General features: G+C 43.5%; 1 protein-coding gene across 5 annotated transcripts; it reads right to left on the bottom strand.

Annotated features, from left to right (window-relative positions):
- Positions 1-271: 271 nt before the first annotated feature.
- Positions 272-21,816, bottom strand: LOC308127126 (actin nucleation-promoting factor WASL-like). 5 transcript variants are annotated; one of them, XM_080491927.1, is made up of 12 exons: positions 21,142-21,816; positions 11,958-12,092; positions 11,612-11,698; positions 10,889-10,985; positions 8,919-8,942; positions 6,199-6,379; positions 5,334-5,376; positions 3,946-4,099; positions 3,787-3,804; positions 2,518-3,059; positions 2,327-2,432; positions 272-1,455 (listed from the first exon to the last, which is right to left on the bottom strand). In XM_080491927.1, the coding sequence occupies exons 1-12, from the start codon at positions 21,241-21,243 to the stop codon at positions 1,394-1,396; spliced, it is 1,551 nt and encodes a 516-aa protein (XP_080348053.1). In that variant the 5' UTR covers positions 21,244-21,816; the 3' UTR covers positions 272-1,393. The 5 variants fall into 5 exon arrangements, with proteins under 5 accessions (XP_080348053.1, XP_080348054.1, XP_080348055.1 ...); XM_080491928.1 differs by lacking the exon at positions 3,787-3,804; XM_080491929.1 differs by lacking the exon at positions 8,919-8,942.
- Between the last annotated feature and the right edge of the window lie 274 nt (positions 21,817-22,090).

The raw sequence follows: 22,090 nt of genomic DNA, 5'->3' as shown, positions 1-22,090 counted from the left end.
ATTCTGAACTAAGACACATCTTCCATTACCTAATAAAATGGTGTGTGGAAACAGTTATTTGCATTACGTTACCCATCAACATTTACTAGTTTAAACCACATTGACGCTTGTTGGAAAAATGCCATAATTATATATATATATATAGATATGTCCCTATAGAGCGTCAGCTTTAATTTCCACAGCGGGGAATAAACAAAATAAGATTCTGCGAAGAAGTTTCTGTGCAGTAACTGAGCAATATGGACGCATTAGAAGAATCCGGTGTGTGAAACTAAAATGTCTTTATTCCCGATTCCAACAAACAGGCCTTCATTAACAGTCTGCTTGCCACTAATAATAATAATAATAATAAGAAAAAAAACAAGAAAATAGAAGAAAAAAAATAAAATAAAGGACAAATCAATTGAATTTGTAGTGTGACAAAGAATATAAATGAAAATCACAATAGAAAGCGGTAAGACTGGATTACCTGCTTCTGTGTGTGTAGTGTTGTACGTCAACGGTTGGGAAAAAGAAACGCCTACAGTCTATTCCGTCTCGTCACTTAAAGCGTGTGTGTGTGTGTGTGTGTGTGTGTGTATGTGTGTTTCGTAATGCCGCAGAGCTGCAAAATGTCCTGTATTCATGCAGCGAGTCTTCCTCTCTTGATCTGTGCAAAAATATAAGAGACTCAAAATTCTGGAGCAGATTTACAGTCCGCAGCAAATTAAGTAAAAAAAAAAAAAACAACAAAAAAAAACTTTTTTTTCTTCTTTTCTTAAGAAAATATGGGCGCTAAACTAGGATCATTTGAATACGTAAAAATAAACTACAGAGCATTAGGATATGAAAATAGTTAATTATTTCACTGCCTGTCCGACGACGACAATTAATTAAAGAGCTGTGGCACCGGTCCTCACACACAACCACAAAAACAAAACAAAACAAAAACAAAAAAAAACATTGAAGAGACCATTTGAAATTGCACGTGAGGAAGTGGGATGACGGGAGGCAACAGAGATGCAATATGGCTGTGTGGTGACAGATGGAGGTGATAAACAGAGAGGGTGGGGGGTGGGCGGAGGAGAAAGAGGGAAGGAAAAAGAAAGTAAGAAATTACAGTTAAAATGAAAGACGAGGCGGTTTGTGGTGAAGAGACAGAGCGAAGAGAACGAAGCAACAAACCAAAGATGAGAATGACAAAACATTTACGGAATAAATGAGGTATTGCACAGATTATTAATAATAATAAAAAAAAAAAAAAAAGCATAAAGGCAACAAAAATATACAACAAAAACAGAACATTTACACTTAGAATTTTGAAATTAAAGATTTTTTTTTTTGTGTTTTTTTTTAGACAGACATGAACAGTTTTAGTGTCATGATCATCCCAGGGATTTTCGGGAGGGCGGAGCTAATCCTCCCACTCGTCGTCGTCCTCAAAGTCCTCCTCGTCTTCGTCGTCGTCGTCCTCATCTGTGAAGACGAGCAAAACGGTCATGTAACGGCAAAGCCAGAGGAAAAGCATGAACACTGGAGGCTTAAATTAACAGGACGAAAATATGTTGGGGGAAGTTTGACACCGAGGAGGAAGTGGTGAAAGTTCAGTTTAAAAAAATCATCTGACTAACTTGAAATGACATCATGTCTGGGAGTTGGTTCAACTTCTCCAAACACGGAAATCAACCAGAAAAGCCTCTCGAGACAAAGTGAGCCTTTTTAAGTTCAATCACCTTTATTACCGTAATTCCCAGACTATTGAGCTGATATTCAATAAAAAAAAGAAAAAAAACTCAAAGTTTGAAGTTACGTGATGCACTTGAACGCATCACCCATGTGTCAGCGTTATGTACAATCCAAAATTTTGCAGTGTCATAGTTTAAGCCTCAGGGTTCAAAGCGTGTGGAAAAAAAGTAGGGGCTTATAGTCCAGAAATTATGGTATTCAAAGATCCAGTCCTATAAATTAGCAGGAAGTGTCCGTAATACAGAGAGAGAAGTTAATCTGATGCTTTGTGCAGCGGTTTTCTGTGTGAGGTCCATAATAAATGTGTGATATTAAATTATATGCATGATATTATAAGTAGTTTAGGGCTTCAACCATATATCACGCATGTTTTGTATTACAGTGAGTAATAATTTATGGCTCATCACATTTTTTTTTTACACATTACAGGATAAAATGGCTGCTGAGACATGGAGCTGAGACTTTTAATCCATTAGTAAACATGGTTTTTCCACTAAAGCACATTTCATCATTTGCTTCAAAAATCACTAATAATGTTAAAAACTTAAAATTTCTTCTTTAAGGGCGTTCCCGCCTCCTCTCAAGGTTCGTTTGTGTTCACCTGAAGAATGAATCGCCCGGCTCCTTTTCTGCATCACCTCCATCAGAGCGCCGACGATGCCCGCAGAGGACGCCGGCGCTGCCGGGCCATCTGCGTTATCGTTTTTCTGTAAAGACGGAACGAAAACAGTTAGAGCGCCGTTTGCCTCGCAGCCGCCGGGGGAACTAACGGTGCGACGGCGAAATGTTTACAGGCTTGAGCTGGATTCCCTGTCGGATTTGGTCCAGGAGCGCGTCTCGTCCGGTGGAGGACACCGGCCGCTCTTTCTGCTCCACCTTCTTCAGCTGCGTCCCCTCCCTGATCTGACTCAGCAGCGCCGTCTTGCCGATCGCGGGCGTGCCGCCATCCCCGCCGTTAGCCTCCGAGGGCGGAGGTGCAGGGGGCGGGGGCCCCGGGGGAGGCGGAGGAGGGGGCGGGGGAGCCGGCGCCCCGAAACCAGACGGGTCGGAGAGGGGAGGTGGCGGCGGCGGTGGCGCCGCCACCGGCACCGAAGCGTGGGCCGGCGGAGGCGGTGGCGGGAGGGAGCCCCGGCTCGGCGGGGGAGGCGGGGGCGCGGACATGCCCGGCCGGGATGGAGGGGGAGGGGGAGGCGGGGGCGCGGAGACGGGCGCTCTGGAGGGAGGCGGCGGTGGCGGGACTCCTCGGCCACGGGCAGGAGGCGGGGGAGGGGGAGCCGAGCCATGGTGCGGCGGCGGCGGGGGAGGGCCGCTCCTGGACGGCGGCGGCGGAGGAGCTGAAGGACGAGAGAACAAACAAGAATCAACAAACACGACTAAGCATCAGTCAGAATTCAACACAGATCAACAATCACACGAGACACGAGTCACATTTCAGCCTGTCGACTGTTTCACTGGAGGATCACTCAAGATTTCACTGCATCTCATGACAAAAATGCTTGTAAATCCCCCAAGTATTGCTGCTGCCAAGCCATGCAATTACATAGTTTTGCCACAGGGGGCAGCCTTCTCACCTGCAACTGGTTGTTAATTTTGTTAGCTGCAATTTCATTGAAAAAACAAACAAAACAAACTATACCTCACAACCAGATTAAAAATTTGTAAGAATAAATTATTATTTTTTTAAATCTCAAATCTCTCGACAGGACAATCTGCTCCATTGATTAAATCCTCATTAAAAAAAAAAGCGTCACATCGCATGCAGAAGTGCCGTGAAATGCGATAAACCAGGAGATTACGAGTCGGCGCGACAAGAATCCGACGGGAGTTATTCAGCGAGGAGAAGTTTACAGAGACGAATGGCCGCACGGCGGTAATCCCACGAAACAAAGGAAACGGGTGTTTAACGTGACGGTCTGGTGCGTCTCCAGCTGTCTCAGACAATCAACAAAAATCAAACAGCAAAGGCTTCACTGGAGAAGTAACTGCAGAGACTTCACACAGCTGGAGTTCATAGATTTGCTCTACATGCACAGTCACAGCAGGTCATGCATGGAAACCTACCGCTCCACCTGGGCGGACCTGAGGATAAAACCACCACACCAGTTAGATCGAATTAAACACATTTTCACACGACGAGAATCCTGCAAAACAGATGACATTTGACACCCGAGAGACATGCTCACGGTGCGCTGAGGCTCCTGGGTGGGGTGGGGGGTCTACCTTGTCTCCGCAGCTCGTTCTTGACGGCTTCCACGCCGCCCTTCTTCTCGATGAAGTCGTAGATGACCTTGGAGGTCTCCTTGTCTTTCAGCTGCGCCTCGGAGATGCCGCACATGTCGAACAGGTTCTTCAGCTCCGGGTCCAAGTTGTTCAACTGAGGAGGGACGCGCAGAGACTCGACATTTTTACACATCCAGGGTTTATACGACGGGCTCAAGAGATTTAATAGAGGTTTAGCATTTAAAAAAAATTGTATGTAAGGGAAAAGAAATACAAAAAAGTCCCACTATTTTATTTTAATACACTAAACTTCCAGCTACTCCCACAAATCCACATAATTGCTGTTTACCTGGAGTCCAAACAAAGTTTTTTTTCTTTTTCTTCCCCATTGATCAAGCAGTTTTTGCAGTGTATGAGTTCACACACGCATGCACGCACGCACGCACACAGAGCTGTGTGACTCAGCTCTGCAGCCTGCTCATGTTCAGATTGGACTTCAGTCAGAGCGAGAAAAGCAGGATCAGATAGTTTGACTGCCGGGGGAATCAAAGCGAGCTGTGAGGCTGTGTGACTAATATATTCTGACTAAATCTATTTAAAATAGCTGCAGGTGAAACTCGGATTTCAGTTATGACACTGCCACCTGGTGGTGTCATGGCGGTATGACACCAGCACGTCGCATATTATATTTAAGTTTTATAGGCATGAAATGGTAAAATGTGTTTACTCTAATTTCCACCATGAAGTTGAGATTGCAAAATTAAAAAAAAAGTAAGTAGTGCAATGATCCTTTTAAACACAGGAAGTCATTGGAGGTCTTAACTTTCACTTTTCAAAGAGCAGATTTGATTCTATCTCCAGTCGTAGGGATGAAAAAGAGCAGGGATACGTTGAGCTATTATGATTATAAAATACATCCTTTACTTTTCACAGCTTTAGCAGGCTGAGAGTTCGAGACGGAGGGGAAGCTTTGCTCCAACTTACCAACTTTAAGATCAATCTAAGTCCTTGAAAGCATTAAAGCAGGAACTTCACGTCATCAGATTTCTTTTTTTTTTCCTTCCCTCCCTTTCATTTAGTAAGTCTTGTGACCTGTATGAGCTCATCGACATCATCCAGAATAATTACTGGTGATGTTTTTTGGGAACGGGTCCATGGATTATGCAGATGCAGGTCGGTTCTCCTCTAAAATCTCCTTGTGTAACGCTGCTGATGACTCGGCTGGGGCAGCTCGGCTTTATAATACAAAGCTGATAGTACTTTTTTTTTTTTTTATCTATCTGGTAGAAGGTGGCTCAACTGGCAAATGGATGAGTTCTGGGTAAAGTTCTAGAAGTTAAATCCTGTGACACATGCAGAGACATTGATATGAGTTTAGAGCTGCTTACATCGAAGCCTGTGTTTGGATCCCATCCTACATGTCCAATGTGTCTGTGGAAAAAGTAAAGAGAGACGTGTTAAGAAGGACTGACGTATGGTACATGATGCGTCATGCACTGGCACTAACGGGGGGGGGGGGGGGGGGGGGCATGAAGGTCAATTAGTTGTTTACTGTAAATCCAGGAGGAAGAACATCTGTATTTCTCAAATTAATCAGCTGTGATTCTCACCATGACACAGTGACATCTTTCTGCGCTACTAATCTTTATATAAATTCCATAGGAGAGCACTCAGGCTGGATTACGGCCCATTAGGTCAGACTCTGAACTGCTTCTTGCCCGGCCCCATACATAGCCTCTAGGAAAAGCTGGAAACCTCAGCTAACCTCTGATATGCTATAAAAAGGGACAGATTTAATTTTCCCCACTTAATTTGGCCCGGGCAGGCTGGGAACCACCTCTGTAGTGTACTACGTCCCCGTTCTATGAGAAACTGAATGATCATCATTAACAGCTCCACTTTAGATTCAATGTGACATGGTCCTTGCTCTTACTCGAAAGTGTGAAAATTAAATAAATGTATTATTTCCTCATGGAAAACGTAATCAGTTCGCTGATGAGAGTACCAAGCTATTGTGAAAGGAGGAATTCTCAGGCTGCTTTAACACCAGTAACACAATGAATCACCAGCTAGTGTTTGTATGCATATATAATGAGCTTGGAGCAGCTATATACTGCGTAAAGCGTAAATTCAGAAATCAAATCATTTAAGGCTCAGTTGTTCTAAATTCAAACCGAAATAAAAAACCGTCTTAGCCGAGGAGAAAGATCATTGAAAACTGAGCTCAGCTCAGCGGTGCCTGCAGTGACTCACTGGAAGTTGCTCGGCGTGCCGATGTCCGCCTTGGTCAACCTCTTCTTCTTCCCTTTGCTCTTTTTCTCCCTCTTGGGGAAGGTGGAGTGCACAATGTTGTTCACCTGAGAGTTGTGGAAACGGTGACTGCTGTTGATCTCGGGGTTTCTGATGTCGACGGTGGCCATGGGCAGCGCAGGTCCTGGGAAAGATACGAGAGCAGAACCACAGTTACACTTCATGTGGCAGTTCGGTCTTAAAACACAGACACATGAGTATTTAATGAGTTATGTTCAATGACAAGCGACCCTGCTCCATATGGACATAGAAGCATGGGAATTTTCAAGGCCAGCCATTCCACTCAAATTATGTAATCCCTTATTTAACGACTCCTCCGCCTCCTCCTCCTCCTCCGGTGCTGCACAGAGGACTGAAAGTGTTGAATATGAGAAAGAGGCCGTCAGATAAGGGGGTATTCGACACACCGGCGCAGAGTTCTCAGCAGCACCTCGGCAGGAGCGCCTACCTCTAACGCTCTTGCTACACGGGTTTTTAGGGGTTTTGCTGGGCGAAGGCGAGGCCGACCGACTGCGTCGCCTCCTCATCTTGTCCCAGATACATCTACCGCCTCTCGCTCCGCAGGTGGCCACGCCCACGTCCAGGAGCACCGTGCCCACCAGGCTGTGTGGCCGGTCGTCTGTACAGATGGAGAGGCGAGCGGTGGGGTCGGAAAGAGACGGGTGCAGTTCATCCTGAGGGAGGACCAGGCAGTGTAAAGACGACAGGCAACTCCCCGGGCCTCCGAGAGTCGTCGCTCCTCCTCCTCCTTCACGGTTAACTTCCTCGGAGGGAGCAGAGAGGAAGGTGGTGCAGAACATCATTGTAGCTGCCGGCTGGTCATGAGAGATGCGGTAAAGCTTCTAAAGGCCGACAGAAGAAGTATCTCCACGTCTCTCTTCAGAAGCGATTCCCCCTCAAGAGAAAAGACGGTTCTCCTTCGCAGGAAATCCAAGAAACGTCGCCAAATCAAAGTAAACCTCCACAAGTCCAACTTTTCTTTATTTACTGAATCAACATCCTCATCGGGGCGGTGAGATATGCATGCTGTCTGAATTGACAAGGCAAATACCCAGCGATGTCATCATGAGCACAGAGCCAGCCATCGCTCAGTTTATTCATCCTCCTCGATTCCCCACCGTCAGATTATCAAGCTTGGATTGGTTTGCTCTAATCGTGTCTCCACCCACCTCCGCTCCCTACCTCCTCCCCTTTCCCAGCCAAACAGCGCGAATGGATGTAATCCCGGCAAATTATTCTGGATGTGCCGCAGGACTTTACGTAACCAGTAAAAACCCTGTCTATGCTTTAATCCCACAATAATCTCCAGGGTTTGGAAAACATGATGAATCGGTGCAGTGAAAGAGTGAGTGAGAAAGGCAGGGTGAAGGAAGAATGAAGTCATAAGAAGGTGAAACGGAGAATGAGGAACAGAGAAGGAGAACAGGAACAGAGAGACGGTAATAAAGAGGTGGAGAGAACAAAGTGACAGATTTGTCTGGAGATTAACCAATTTAACTGCAAAGCTTCATTTATCCAGAATTTTGAATGACAATTACAAATGATTACATTGTACCACATGTTGGTGTGGAGTTTGGAGCTCTAAAAAAGTGACATAATTGTGCACAAAAACATGTAATGAGCCAGTTTTTGAAGCTTAATGATGCAGTATGAACACCAGGTCTGATATAAAAATCCCTTTGAGTCAACCTTTAATCCAAAATGGTTTTTCTTGTCCATCCCTGAATTACATGACGCCGGTTTATGCATGTGACGTAAGCCCATATTTGGTTTCTGATGACGTGCGACAGAAGGCAAAACAAAATTCCTGACACACACACACACACACACACACACACACACACACACACACACACACACACACACACACACACACACACACACACACACACACACACACACACACACACACACACACACACACACACACACACACACACACACACACACACACACACACACACACACACACACACACACACACACACACACACACACACACACACACACACACACACACACACACACACACACACACACACACACACACCTGTCAGTTTGAAACTAGTTTATCTCCTGCTGTCTCAAACTCGGCCACTCAAAAACACAACATATCCACAAATGTTCTCCATCGGTTTACTCAGAATGACGCCGCGTAGGGCTCCTCTGCAGGGCGCCGTCACATGAGATTATCCCGGATGTTATTGGAGACTCCGAATATCAACAGTCAAGATTCTAACCCACAGGATTAAAGCCATTCTGGCTGGGAGCCAAAGCTGTACACATCATTTTTAGGCCTTTTCGAGCGTAAATGTATGGATTTTCCATTGCTTGTTCTTGACTAGAAAACTAAATGAGGAAAAAACCCGATGAGTAGCTATTTCCTGAGTCGACTCTTCTTTTTAACCGAACAGGAAAGATCATGTTGGCTCAGCTCATCATGAATTGTTGGTGTTTCTCCCCACAGAAAATATAAAACTCTATGTAGATTGCAGAGTTTCCAGCACGGTCCGGGAAAAGGAACTCTTTCCCCCCCTCCAAGACTCCGCCTCCTTGACGTACTGAGCAGATGGTGAGAAGTGTTTGCCAGCACCGGTCTGACTCTGGTTTTACACTTGTCGTCTGGATATTTTATGAGGAAAACAGTGTCGTACAAAACATACCATTGATGGGGTCACGTCTCTTCTCTGTGAACACAGACAAATTATAGTGTTATAGTTCTGCGCTGCTTGAGTGACGGGTCGTGTTAATGAGGAGAGGACGAGTGCGGAGAGTTACGGAAGGAGGAATTGTGTTTGGATTGTGAGTGAAGAGCTTTGGAGGGATTGTGCGCGAGCTGCACAGGCTGAAGCGTTGTTCAGGAGAAATATTGCCAAGCAAACTGTTAGTGTGTCGAGCAGACGGGAAGCCGGCGCGCGCTCACACACACACACACACACACACACACACACACACACACACACACACACACACACACACACACACACACACACACATACTTTAATTTTAATTTCCAGTTTAGAAGCCTTGTAGACGAGATTAGCTGAGAGGGAGAGCTGGAGGTGAGCGATCCACATGAAAGGTCAGGAAATCATCCGCAGCAGAAAACGATCAAGCCTCGATCAAGAAAGTGGCGGCAAAAAGTCGATAAGAAGTGTGCCGCTTTTCAATCTGTTGCTCAGACGTCATATTTTTCACCTGATTAATAAACCAGTTAAGTCGTGTAGCAGGTTTTTAACATTTCCATTGGCTTTGTGTATGGGGAAAGCGACAGGATGTTCCATTTCTGACAAGTTCAACTGTTTTCAAACAGGTTTGGAGAGAAAAACAAAATGGCAATATGTCACCTCACGAAGATAATTAAAATTGGTTAAAGTACTCACATTAACTTATTCAGAAGGACAGATAAAAAAATAAAAAAAAGACTTGTAAAGGTACTGATTCAACTTCTTTACTTGAGTAGGCGTCAGAACCTGTACTTAAACTGAGTAGTTGTACATTTTTAAAGGAGAAATACAGATATGGAGAAAATTAAGCACTCAAGTGAAGTATAGAAACCCGATTATACCCCTATGGAAATCCTCAATCTTGATTTTTCTGGGAAGTAAAGAAGCAAATCAGTTTGTTTTGCACATTCCAGCCTAACACTGTAGCGCCCCCATTGGGCCAGTCGGCATAATGCTTCTAAGAGACAAGGTGTGATGCTGTGGTGCGTCACTTCGACTGTAGGTTTTGCTGAAAAATCATGTAGTGACGTTTGGTCTCATCTAAAGATTTAGAAGATGGATCCCGCCTATGACTGGAAAAACAAACCAAAAAAGATCTGGGTCTTTATTTGTGAGCAACAGGACCTCGATGTAAACTGCTTCTAAAGAAAGCTCGCAGACTGATAGATGAGAAAATGGTTGATATTTTACCAGCAGCTTGAGGAACAGAGGAAGATTGTGATGAGTCAGGAGAGGAAGAGAGATAGTTGACAGAGCCAGGCAAAAAAAAAATAATAAAAAATTCAATCCTCAGCTATATTCAAACACAGGATCCTTTGAGAAAATCTGTCGTAATGGTCCGAAAATAATCTGGAGTCATAATTAAGGTTCAATACTCAGATCCTGGTGTTACACCAAGTTCTGCATTTCAACAGATAATTGGGCCTCGGAAACAGAGGAGGACGCTGGATGTGATCCACCGAGGGAAAGAGAAGCCAGCCACAGCTGTTCGTTAACAACTGCTCAAAGGCTTTAAAATGCTGCATATCTCGTCCTTTGAAGGATGCGGACCACTTTGAGCAGCAGTTAGTTTTTAACCATCGTTATCTCAACAGAAATAAATCATGTCTTCAGGAGAATGAACCCTTGGAAAAAGGGGGAAGTCGCCTTATCTTCGGACCAGTACGATACTTCCTGCATCTATTCTGACTTTTTTTTTTTTTTTTTTTGTTTGCCAGCTCTGCAACCTGTAGTTAACTGAAATAGACATGATTAGAAACCAATTATATCTTGCAGTTTTTACCCAGTGCCATGTTTTGATTCGGTTCCTTCCAACACGAGTTAATCAATTCCTAATCATGTCATTTCATTTGCGCAGGGTTTGGGTCGGCAGCTAAGGTGTGTTAGCAGCAGCACTGAGTTGGTACCGGTTTTCCTCTGTCTTCTCCCCTGCAGCTCTGACAACTGGTTCCGGAAACGCTTGGATTCCTCTTCACTGGCAAAGTTCAGGCCCACTTGGCATCCCTGTCAACACAGAGACATTTGTTACTCTACCAGAGGGTCGTCAATAAACTGATTCAACAGATTTTCCAGACCGATATCCATGACGTGTCCACGGAGAACACGCAGCTCGATCACATCAGTCCTGCATACCTCAGGGTCTGCTTCATTCTGAGCTGCTGTATCCACCAGCAACATGTTTGCTCCCAAAACAGAGGGATTTCTAGATTTGACACAGAGCTCGGCGCTTGAATGGAAAAGTAGTTGGATTTTGGAAGGAAAACATGGAAAGTTTCTCAATCAGGTTCCTGCTAACCGTGTAACTCATGTCCGCATGTTTTCACAAGCATGCAAATAAATGGCGAACGGACGTGCAGTTAATACGGCAAGTTATAATCCTACAAAAAAGGATCCCGAAAGTACGAACTGCCTTTATCGATCAATTATGAACGAGTGAGTGTGTTTATGAAATGACAGGAGCTCTTTTGTTCGACTGAAGGAACACAGTCAAACCTCACAAGACAGATTTACTCTTCAGTTGCACCTGCAATGGCATTTGAAGACAAACAAATCGACAAGTAAACTTTTTTTTTTTTTTTTTTTTTTTAAAGGTAATCTTTAAAAGCAAAGAAAGAATGAGGAGAACTTACATCTCCAGCAAATGTGATGAAATAGGATCTGGGGATGGAGATGTTGAAGTTGTTGTAGAGCTCCTGTTCAAACGTCACCCCACCGTCCTGTCAGAAAACACAAACGCCACAGAGAGAACAGTTCATTTGTCATAGTGAAGAGAGGGGCATTTGTTTTTGCAGACGGTCACACAAACAAAGTGTTAAATAATCGTTAACGGCTATTTAAAAAAAAGAAATAAAAAGAGAGAGAGCTCATCCTCACACTTAATGAAGGTAAACCGCCACTCACATTCACTGTGGTCTTGTAGCATTTATAATGTGGATAAACCACTAAGACGTTCTCTACATAAAGCATTGTGCATACCTTAATGTCAAAAACCCTGATGTAGTACGACCGCTGAGGGTTGTCTTTGACCAGACAGGCCACCCCGCAGCATCTCTTGGTCCAGCTGGAGTTCCTGTCTGCTGTGTACACCTGGACCACCGCCGAGGACAATGACTGCAGGGGGGGGGGGGGGGGGGGGGACGACGACAAGGGACAAAGGGTTAGACGTATCCAAAACACTGAACTGACGGGTTTCACTCCGCATTCAATCAATGTGAAGCCGCCAATAAACCTGTAAACTGCGTTTGCACATCTCAAAACATTGTCCTTATCACGCCAGCAGGGGGCAGCAAAGCGGTTGTCATGTGCAACAGATGGCTGTTTTACTTCAGAGCCAAACTCAGCAAATGGTGATAAGCAAAACGTGTCAGTGTGGCTTTTTTAATTTTTTTTTATTTAACACTTTCAGAAGAATTCCCCATATTGATTTAGAGCAGGTTGTCAAACATACAGTCCAAGGGCAGATACTGGCTTGCCAGTGAGTCTAATCCGGCCCAACGGATGATGTTGCAAAGTTTAAAAACACCAAAATGATTCAAAGCACCAAATCTATACTTGAAGGATAGATTTCTGAATCCTACAGAAATCATCCGTCTCAATCCTCTGAGGTCTTTGCTAGTTTTTTTCTGTTTTCAGAGCACCTGGACCTGCTATGCAGTCATGTTTAAAACCGTTTTTGTTTGTGAGGCTATCTGAATGCGTTTGCTGCAGTCACTCATTTTTAAGAAGCCTTTTTGTCAGAAAGTTCCGATGCACCATGCCTCAAAGCAGAGAGAGTTTTCGCCGGCTCATCTTCTGCCGATAGGCTATTCTTATCTCGAGATCACGTTAGGTCATGTTTATATATCTATAAGAATTATCCATACACATTATTTGGAATAAAACGCAAACGTGCATAGGGAAAGCTATAACTTTTTTTTTTATAATTATATTTTTGTCAGAAGACAGAGGAAACGGATGAACTGGTGATCCGGGTGACAACGAAATGGCAGTTATTGACTGTGTCAGGGGTTTATGACACAGAAAATGGATCTAATGACGACAGAAGATGTTGCATTTGGATTTATCATGATGGATTACTTTTTAGGAAATCTCCCAAAAAAAAAAAAAAAAAAAAAAAAAAAAAAAAAGGAGCTACAACTGCACCAAAGGGCTCCTGGGACCGACACAGTTGTCAGCTGTCGACCACAACAATCAGTAAGATCCTATAATAAACGGTTCGAAAGTTACTTTTGGATGCAAGAACATTTAATAAGAAGATGTGGACATCATTTCACTGTCTTTTGCAAAATTTTATTTTTCTTCTGCTTGTTGAGATTTTCAGACATCTGAAGATATCTGAATAAAACAAAAGGAAAACATTTGGAGTCGTCACTATTTGAAGGGTTATTAAGCAGCTCCTCACCTTTACAACCTCCATGAAGTTACCGCCCCACTCTAAAGTTAATACTTCCACCAGATATGAAACTGGAGCGCGAGAGCGAGGTGAGAAGTTAGTGGTTGTTGAATCGGTTGGGAAAAGTGCACATGCCTTTGTGTTGACTAAATACAAAGCCCCACACGACACTGATATGCAGTATGAACATAACAACTTCATGACATAATGGCAGGGTGGCCGCAGCTCTGAAGTTGTTGATAAGTCAATCATTGACGAATGTTCAACAGGAATTCTGACAAAAGTAGGGCACGAAGCCTCCCGGTGAAACAAAGCAGACAATTAAGAAACCAATGAACCAAAACTGATGAGCTTAAACCAGGAGCCTGCGACCTGCGGCTCCCCGGCTCCTCTGAAGCTTTCACAGTATGTCACGTAAATAAACATGTGTTTTTAATTTTATTTGCATGACAGCGATTTTTAAAAAATGAGTCAGCCATAGCTTTGAGGAAATGAAAAAGGAGGGGAAAAAGAAGAAAAGGAAATATCAAAAAAAGGGAGGCAAAAAAAAAAGATTTTTTTTTTTTTAAATGCTAGTATAGCTAAAACTGCTCTAACCACTGGGAAACGTGCAGCACAAGTGAGAAAATTCATTGGGAAAAAAACAACAAAAAACCTTTAAAATGGCCACAACAGCTAAAGATTTTATAAAAATTATAAAAATTTTACTTGCGATACTTCATTAATGCAACCTTATGTTTTGCACGTGTCGAATTTATTTTCTTCTTAATTTCAGACTAATTCTATTTGGTGGAAAAATCGTGAAAACGGCTCCTTTGGTCACAAAGTCCCAAGATCAAACTTTCACAGAGGCACGGCAGCCATCGAAGAGAGAAGTGAAGCTTAAAGTGAATCACTGGTGAACACATTGGTTTTCTGTGAAGATGGAGACTCCCCCCCGTCACACTAAAAGACCGGAGACCAGACTGGCCTCCACATGCTGCTTGCAGGGTTTCTGTCACAACGAGAGGTCCAAGTTCACCGTCATTAACATACATGTTTGAAAGCAAAGGCATTATGGGAGGAAACGCCTGCTGAGGCTTCAGGAACTTTTCCACTCGACATAATTCCAGGAATTAGTGGGTACTTTAACGCAACGTACAGGACAAACCCCTTACATTGTTGGGATTTTATTGTGAAAGGGTATAAATGTGCCGCTAAGGATCCGAGGAAATACCCAACTGTGCCTACTTGTTTGAAATGTCAGATCCAGTTTTATGCGATATGATTTCACCTTCTGCAATAGGAAAGATCTGTAGATCGGCATGCATTGTGTCGCTAGTGGGTCATTCAAACTATTCACGTTACCTCAGCCTCTAACGGGTGTGTTGTCATGTGCTTACTATTCCTAAGCCCAATGGGTAACGTCAAGGTTTTTGTTTTTCATTTCCTGTTTCTATTGACCATTAGCAACGTTTTCACACATTAGTCTCACGTTTGTTTCTATTCTGTCACATCATCAATACTACTGTGAAATGTGAACATGAATTTCCAGTCCAAAGTCCCAATATTGATACGGACAACAAACGGGTCTTGCTTAAGGTATTAATGACAAACTGCACACAATCTGCAGCAGTTTCAGGGCTCCAGACACAAACAGCTCAGAAAGGACAGATTGGGAATATCTGCAAGCCGGATGTTTTATCGATTATTATTATTATAGTTATTTTTCACAAAATAAATGCAGGGAATATGGTGTTTTTTTTCTCATATCCTTGTGTTATGTATCCAGTTGAGGACACCCCCATCTACACAGTCACTCCACGGCAGAGTGAAAAGCTGACGGCTCATTTACCTCAGTGGTAAGTTAACTAGTTTGTGAAATAAACAGCAACTCAGAAGCAGGGACAAAGAATGAGCTAACTAAATGGGAAACGTGTTATCACCGCTGCCACAGTGACTGGACGTCGCCATCTTTGATGCGACGCATCGACACACGTCATCACTATTCGACATGTACGGTGAGGCGTCACCCCGGCACTAAAGAAATGGAATCGGCCGATATATCGGTTGTCAGAGATTTTTTTTTATTTCCCCAATATCGGAATCTGCATTAGCCCCCAAAAATATAAATATATATCTGATTCCACTACACTCGTATGGAAATGAAGCGGAGTTCAGCCAAATGAGCTGCATAGCTACTAAACACTGGTAGCAAATGAGCAGCACTACATCTCAACTGTTTGCTTTCAGCTCAGATATGTGAATATACTATAAAAGAATCTACTCTGCTCTCTGATGTGTGTGTTTTTTTTATTTTCTTTCTGCCACGCAGCCTGTAATGGCGTCTCTCGGTCCGAAGCCCCACGGTTTCATCTGCTCTTGGAGCTCCGATTGCTCCTGACAGGACCAAACGGCCGGAGGGAAGCGGAGCTTGGCGTGTGGCGTCATCAGACCCCGGCGAAAACACAAACCTGAACAAACCCCTCGCTCACGCACTTCCTAAACATGATCAGCGTTTTCATCCGGAACGACCCGAGAGTGAAGGAGTCACCCGAACTCAGCACAACGTCGGCACACTCACCTGCACTTTTATTACTGTTCAGACCGAATAGACGAGCGTTTCAGAACTCTGACGCCCCATTTAAACGACTTTTAAACTGAGAACGCATCAATTTTTTGCGGCGTTTTGAAAACGCTGCAGTTTGCATGTTGGGCCACTAGTTGGTGCTGTTGTTTGTTTTTGTAATAAGACCACACAGTGGCACCATCTCAAAAAAGTTGCACTTCCCCCCCCGATTATATTTAAGGCACATTATGAATCACATATTTCTGCAATGAAGCAAGTTTCTCTCTTTACCCTCTTCCATCTTAAAAGGTTTCAAGCGGCACCAAACTGACAGAATGCCCAAAGACCACTCAGTCCAACAAATTGTGTTCAGCGTCTTTGTGGTTAAGAAACGGCTGTGACATTTAAATTGTCCTCAATTATGTCCCCTTTACTATTGTTTGGCTTTAAATGTCATCCTCTGATCATTTGGTCACTCCTTCCTGACACAAGCAAACCATTATTGCACCGCCACATGAGATCAGTCAGAGGGTTAAAAAAAAAAAAAGAAGCGTAAGAATGTGAGGATTAAATAAAAAGCTGAAGCAGGAGAGATAGAGGTGGTTTACAGCGAGAAAAGATATGACAGATGAGACGTAAAACAGGCTCAAAGTTTGGCTGCAATCCACAAGAAAAATTAATGACAAAAAAAAAAAAAAAAAAGACGAGAACAGATGGTGTAGAAGAGGTACGATGGGAGTAAACCGTAGAGAGGAAGAGGAGAAAATTGGGGGGAAAAAGCAGGATGTTGAGGAAAAGAGGAGTCATGTTCCCCTTCTCCAGCACAAATCTCCAGAGGAGGCCGACCACGGGACTTCCTGCAGGACAGGACTGCTGATCAGGCAGTCTGCGCGCACACACACACACACACACACTGTGATTTGGACCCTTGCCACCTTTTGCCATTTCCGACGGTGTTGCTGACAGTGAAAGCAGCTCGGGGAATACCAATGAGTAGGGCACACGAACGCTTATATAGGCAAAAATATATACTTAATACTTATAATTACATTTTCAGCACATGAGCTTAGTCACCGCTTTAAAAAGTGAGCTTTTTTCTTCATTTTCTTCTCCAACTTGACGTGTAAAATGCATCATGGATTTGAAAAAAAAAATTATTTGACAAGCAGGTTAAAACACTTTTGAAGTCATGAGCTAGTTTGAGATGGATACTGCATTTCTCTCGTGAAGTGAAGACTGCTACGTTTTTAGCATCCTGCCATTCTTAACCTGCGTTGTCCAAAAGTGTTGGATTTTTCAGCTCACTCGGATATTCTTTAGCGTTGGAACATGTGTTTTGTTTTCTCCCTCAAAGCCCAGGCATCAGAAACTGCAGGATTTTTCCTCTAAGTGGCTTATAGATGGTGAACAGAGGTCAATGAGCATTTTGTACTCACCCAAAGAACAATGGTAGTAGTTTTTTTTCCCCCGCCGGGATAATATAAATTGTGAAAATAACATAACCTTTCATAGCATTAAATGCAGGGTGTGCAAAATGTACTCAATGGGATAACAGATTTAGTCTTTTTATTCTTGTTATTGTTGATTCCTTGTGCTGTTGTTTTTTTTTACTATGGATTGTTGAAGCTGCTTTCTATTGCCATCATTATTTTATACTTCCAAAACCAGGCGAGGGCCATTCCTAGATAGATGTGGCACACTGCCCTATGGGTACTGTAGGTGCAGTAGTATACGAGCTGCAGGAGGTGTACTTCATGGCATTTAATAAGTGTGACGTGACAATAATATTTTCATAAAGACACACAAAATCCAACAACTGGCACAAAAAAATCAAGAAAAAGGAGACTGACATTAAAATATCACCACTTATGCAGCAGAGTTTGTGCATAAGGAAGATGGAAAAAAAGAAACGAAACGTGATTCTAAGTTTTTCTGCACAATAAGCACCTTACATAAGGTGTAATCGGGGAGCCTCTACATCACTGATGAGCATTTTAATTAGATTGTCCAGGGAGACACACACACACACACAGCGTCTCTCCCAGTCCCTCACAAACACTCCCACATTTTGTCTCTCGCTCTGCATGAGAAGACGTGCACAAGCACACAGGAGCGTAGGACTGCCAGGAATGTTCCCGATCCCGCGTCTCTTCTCGCATGCCGCTCGACACAACTGCCCGGATGCCTGAAGAGCTCAGTCACTGGATTTCTAACAGGTTATAGGTTACATAGCTGTGGGAGGGACACACCTTGAGAGAACCTGTGTGGTCACGTACGAGTGGCGGGGGTTGGCTTTCACCGTGTGACCTAATGTGGGCTGTGTCACGGGACAGGATATGTAGCTTTTCCCAACACACACACAAACACACGCACACACAGAAAGAAACCACAAATGCCAATTGTCTGGTTGGGTCGATGTGGTGACTTGAGCGTTACTGCCACAAAGAAGAAAGAGAGAGCTTTCTGTCACCTTTACAGTTCACAATAACAGGAAACAATGATTGCTATGAGGAAGTAACCTGTGGATGGGCCATTAAAAAAAACAAAAGAAAAGTCACAATGAAAGAGCAATCACGGTTACAGTCTTAGATAACATATACAAGACTTTTCTATAAAATCTTGACATTTACTGAGGTATGATACCGTTAAACATTCAAATTGATGTTAAAATTCCTGTTAACGCTCCTATCTGATGAGCTTGGCACTCTCTGAATGAAATTATGAGGTATTAAAACTCTGTTTATGGTCTGATCAGAGTCCATGTTCATGGACTGCCATATAAAACTACCCCGTGGCGCTTTCAGCGCAGTGTTTTGAGACAAACTGCAATAGCAGGGCACAGCTGGTTGATGCATAAGACAAAGCAGCGTCAAACATATTTTTTCTTCGAGAAATTCACACTGAGCTGCAACACGGCTCCTCCAAGATATGAGCCGATTCAAAAATCAACCTCCCAATGAGGGCACATCAATCTGGTGTGTGGAGAGCCTGGAACACAACATGTAACTGTTGATACCATCATGAGAAGAGCAAAATGACTCCGAGTTCAATGGCCAACCGTCGAATCAGAAAATATTCCATTATGAGCAGCCATGGTGAAATGTAAAGGTGAGCTGTAAGGTCTATTGATCCTGTGGTTCTGAATCTTCCCATGAGTTGTTCATTAGTCACACACGGTTGACCCAATACTCTAAAGATGACATTTGGCAATTAAAGTAAGAGCCGTTGGCACATTGTCGGTAACCACAGAATAGGGAAGTTACTACGGGTTAATGGGAATATACACGATACTGGATATTGTTCTTGATCACTGCTATTGAATGCATGATGCAACAGCTTTTATAATAGTCGTGTGAACCCTCATCCCCACCCTTCCACCTGGACCTAATCCTAACTTTACTCAATACTAATGTGCAAGACTGTAAAGGGAAAGAGATTTCAGCACATCGCACCAACTGTACCATTTTATCATATCGAAATGCTAAACCACCAAGTAAATTGTTTTTTTTTTTAAGAGCAGCGAACACAACACTGAGACCCAGAGATCCTTGCGAGCGAAGTCGCATTGCCTTAAAGCCACGATGTCTGGGTGACTTTATAAATACATACACAATGTAACAGGTACCATTAAAATTTGTTAAGTTATAGTGGTTATTTTAAGGAGTGACAGTTTGTTTTATTGTGAAAATATCAACATTTTCAACACATATACTCTGCTACACAATTTAAACGATTTAGCGAATTTGCAGCTACAAACTATTTTTATTTTACAAATTCAAGCACCCCCCCCCACACACACACACAGTTTTTCAGCATTTTTCGAGTTCCGTTGTACCATTCCTTGTGGGTTTCTGCAGTTGCTGTTGCACTTTTGCTTAAACCTGGGTTAAAGCTTGAATGTATTGATTGACAGAGACTCATTTGCTTTTTATTTTAGGATTGTTTATATGCATTTTAACTCTGTGGACAATCACAGCGATAAAGTTGCACTTTTGACAATATATCCGATTTCTGCAGACATTTTTAAGTGCATTGAGAAAGAAAAACATCGATAGAATTGAAACTTGAAACAAAGAAAATCTTTATTCTTGAAATTTAAAGGTTGTTATAGCACTATTTTACTAATCTGACCAATTCAAGATGAAATTGGACCTTCTGAAGCTCCTGAACTAAAATATGTTTGACACCTCAGCATTAGATTTAGGTGATTTAGATTTAGATTAAGTTTGACATTTGGTCTAGGAGGACCAAGATATCTGTATATGCATGATGAATGAGTCAGTAGTTTCAGGATTGAAGGAATTCTTAACCATCATCTAAATATTTGGCTATTTGAGTCTGCAAAACATAACCAGTGGTGGTGTATTTGGTATCTGCAGTGTTTACTGGGGATGTCTGATGTAAAATTTCCTTTCCCCCTCCATATGTTTTGGTGAGCCGTGGTGCACGCTGAGAGCCTTCAGATGAGTCAGCTGGATGCTAAACGTGTTGCATAATGTCTCTCGTTATTGAGTCGTGACATTGCATTGTTGGTTTTGATTGCAGTCACAGTGGAGCGGCTCCTCCACCGCCCTCTCGTCGTTTTTGGTTGTTTTTTTTGTAACTGGCAGGTCGAGCATTAAAAGCAGGACTTTCTCCACACATTCTTCTTCAGTGTGCACACTTCCCAAATAATAATTAAAAAAACAAACCCAAAAAGGTTCAGCCACGTTATGTAATGTCAGTGCAAAAAAACCCAAAAAAACAAATCAGCGCGAGGCGTTGATGGATTTAGCAACCCCGACACCCCGGAATGTTAACCCCACTCTGCCAACGCCGGGCTCGGTGCGGTGCAGCTACCGACAGCGGAATTTCGGGAGTTCCTTGATGGTATCAAGTGTGTCCAGCTCTCAAGTAAAACCCTTACAGACCCAGGCCCCGGGCCGGGATAAAACTCGCTCTTATAAGCCAAACCCCGCCGTCTTGAGCGGAGACATTCGAGTGTCGCCCCTCTGGCAGCTCTGCCGGGTGCTGCCTCGACTGTCAAAACAAACCCACCTCTCAAAGTTAAGTCTTCCCAGTCAACACAAACCTTAAAAAACAAATGAACAATGGAGGCCACAAACACACAGTTACACACACAAAAAATACCCTCTCCTTCACAAGTTGGCTTTATTAGCTTACCCCCTTTTAGCCTGCTATCGTAAAACAATTTAATGAGGGGGAAAAAAAAAACTTACGATGCATTTCCTGCCAAGGTGGTTGAAGAGGATTTCATTCTCCTGCGGTGTCAGGAGCATAGAACTGACATTAGCCGGCCGCCGTTGCGGATGTCCACTCATCCTTTAAGGTTTGAAGTAACGCACCGACTCGGAACTCGTTAGACGATCCAAAAAGAAGAGACATAAACAATCCCTCGGTCCTTCCTCCGTGGCCTGCCCCCGACCCCGCACACCGGCTGGCTCTGTCCGGTCCCCCGGGGGTCCGCAGCAACACCACCGGGAAAATGCACGATGTGTAAGAATGTAAGGCGACGTCCTCCTCCTCCTCCCCGAAACAAGGTCAAAACAGGAGCGACTGGAGCGCAGGCGGAAAACGGTGAAAACTTTCCCGGGAAGTCCGTCCGCCAGAGAGCCCGGAGCCAGTTCCATCCAACATGGCAGCGGCGGGACGTGTCCACTATCAGGGAAGAGGGGGGAAACGTTTTCCCGACTGTGTCCCACATAGTCACGGAGGCGAAAAACGTGTCACGACAACCAAAGAACACTTTACACATACGACTTTTATTATCATAACACGTTATGGTGGATGTCCATGGACCAAACCCTTCTTGCTAAAAATGCATCTTTCAGGACACCCTCCATGGAGATGGTTTAGTCCTGTCCGCCCGTGGCTTTCATGACAGGAATGTGTGTGAGAGCAGAGAGGGAGGAGATAAGGAATAAAGGTACAAACAGGAGAGATCAAGAGAGCAATTATTGACCTGGGAATTAATGAACGGCTAAAATAACTATTTAAAGAGGCTAACGATGTTATTTTGATTATTATAATAGGCTCCCATAGTCATAAAGCTTTAAAAGCGAGAGAGGTCAAAAAAACTTCTAAACAAGGCCTAAAGTTTTCCATGATGATGCACATAATCTGATATATGCATTGTTTCTTGGACGATGCAAACCCGTTTCCTTTCAC

This window comes from Lipophrys pholis (assembly GCF_963383615.2).
Source record: "Lipophrys pholis genome assembly, chromosome: 22".
NCBI classification, from domain to species: domain Eukaryota; kingdom Metazoa; phylum Chordata; class Actinopteri; order Blenniiformes; family Blenniidae; genus Lipophrys; species Lipophrys pholis.
The sequence above is the reverse complement of the archived record's forward strand: the minus strand, read 5'-3'. Positions and strand labels throughout refer to the sequence as shown.

Coding starts and splice junctions, on each gene's coding strand:
- LOC308127126 (XM_080491927.1), bottom strand. CDS start 21,243: ATGAGTGGACATCCGCAACGGCGGCCGGCTAATGTCAGTTCTATGCTC. Junction 5,377..6,198: donor GGCACGCCGAGCAACTTCCA/GTGAGTCACTGC, acceptor CTTTTTCCACAG/ACACATTGGACATGTAGGAT. Junction 2,433..2,517: donor AGGGAATCCAGCTCAAGCCT/GTAAACATTTCG, acceptor CCGTCTTTACAG/AAAAACGATAACGCAGATGG.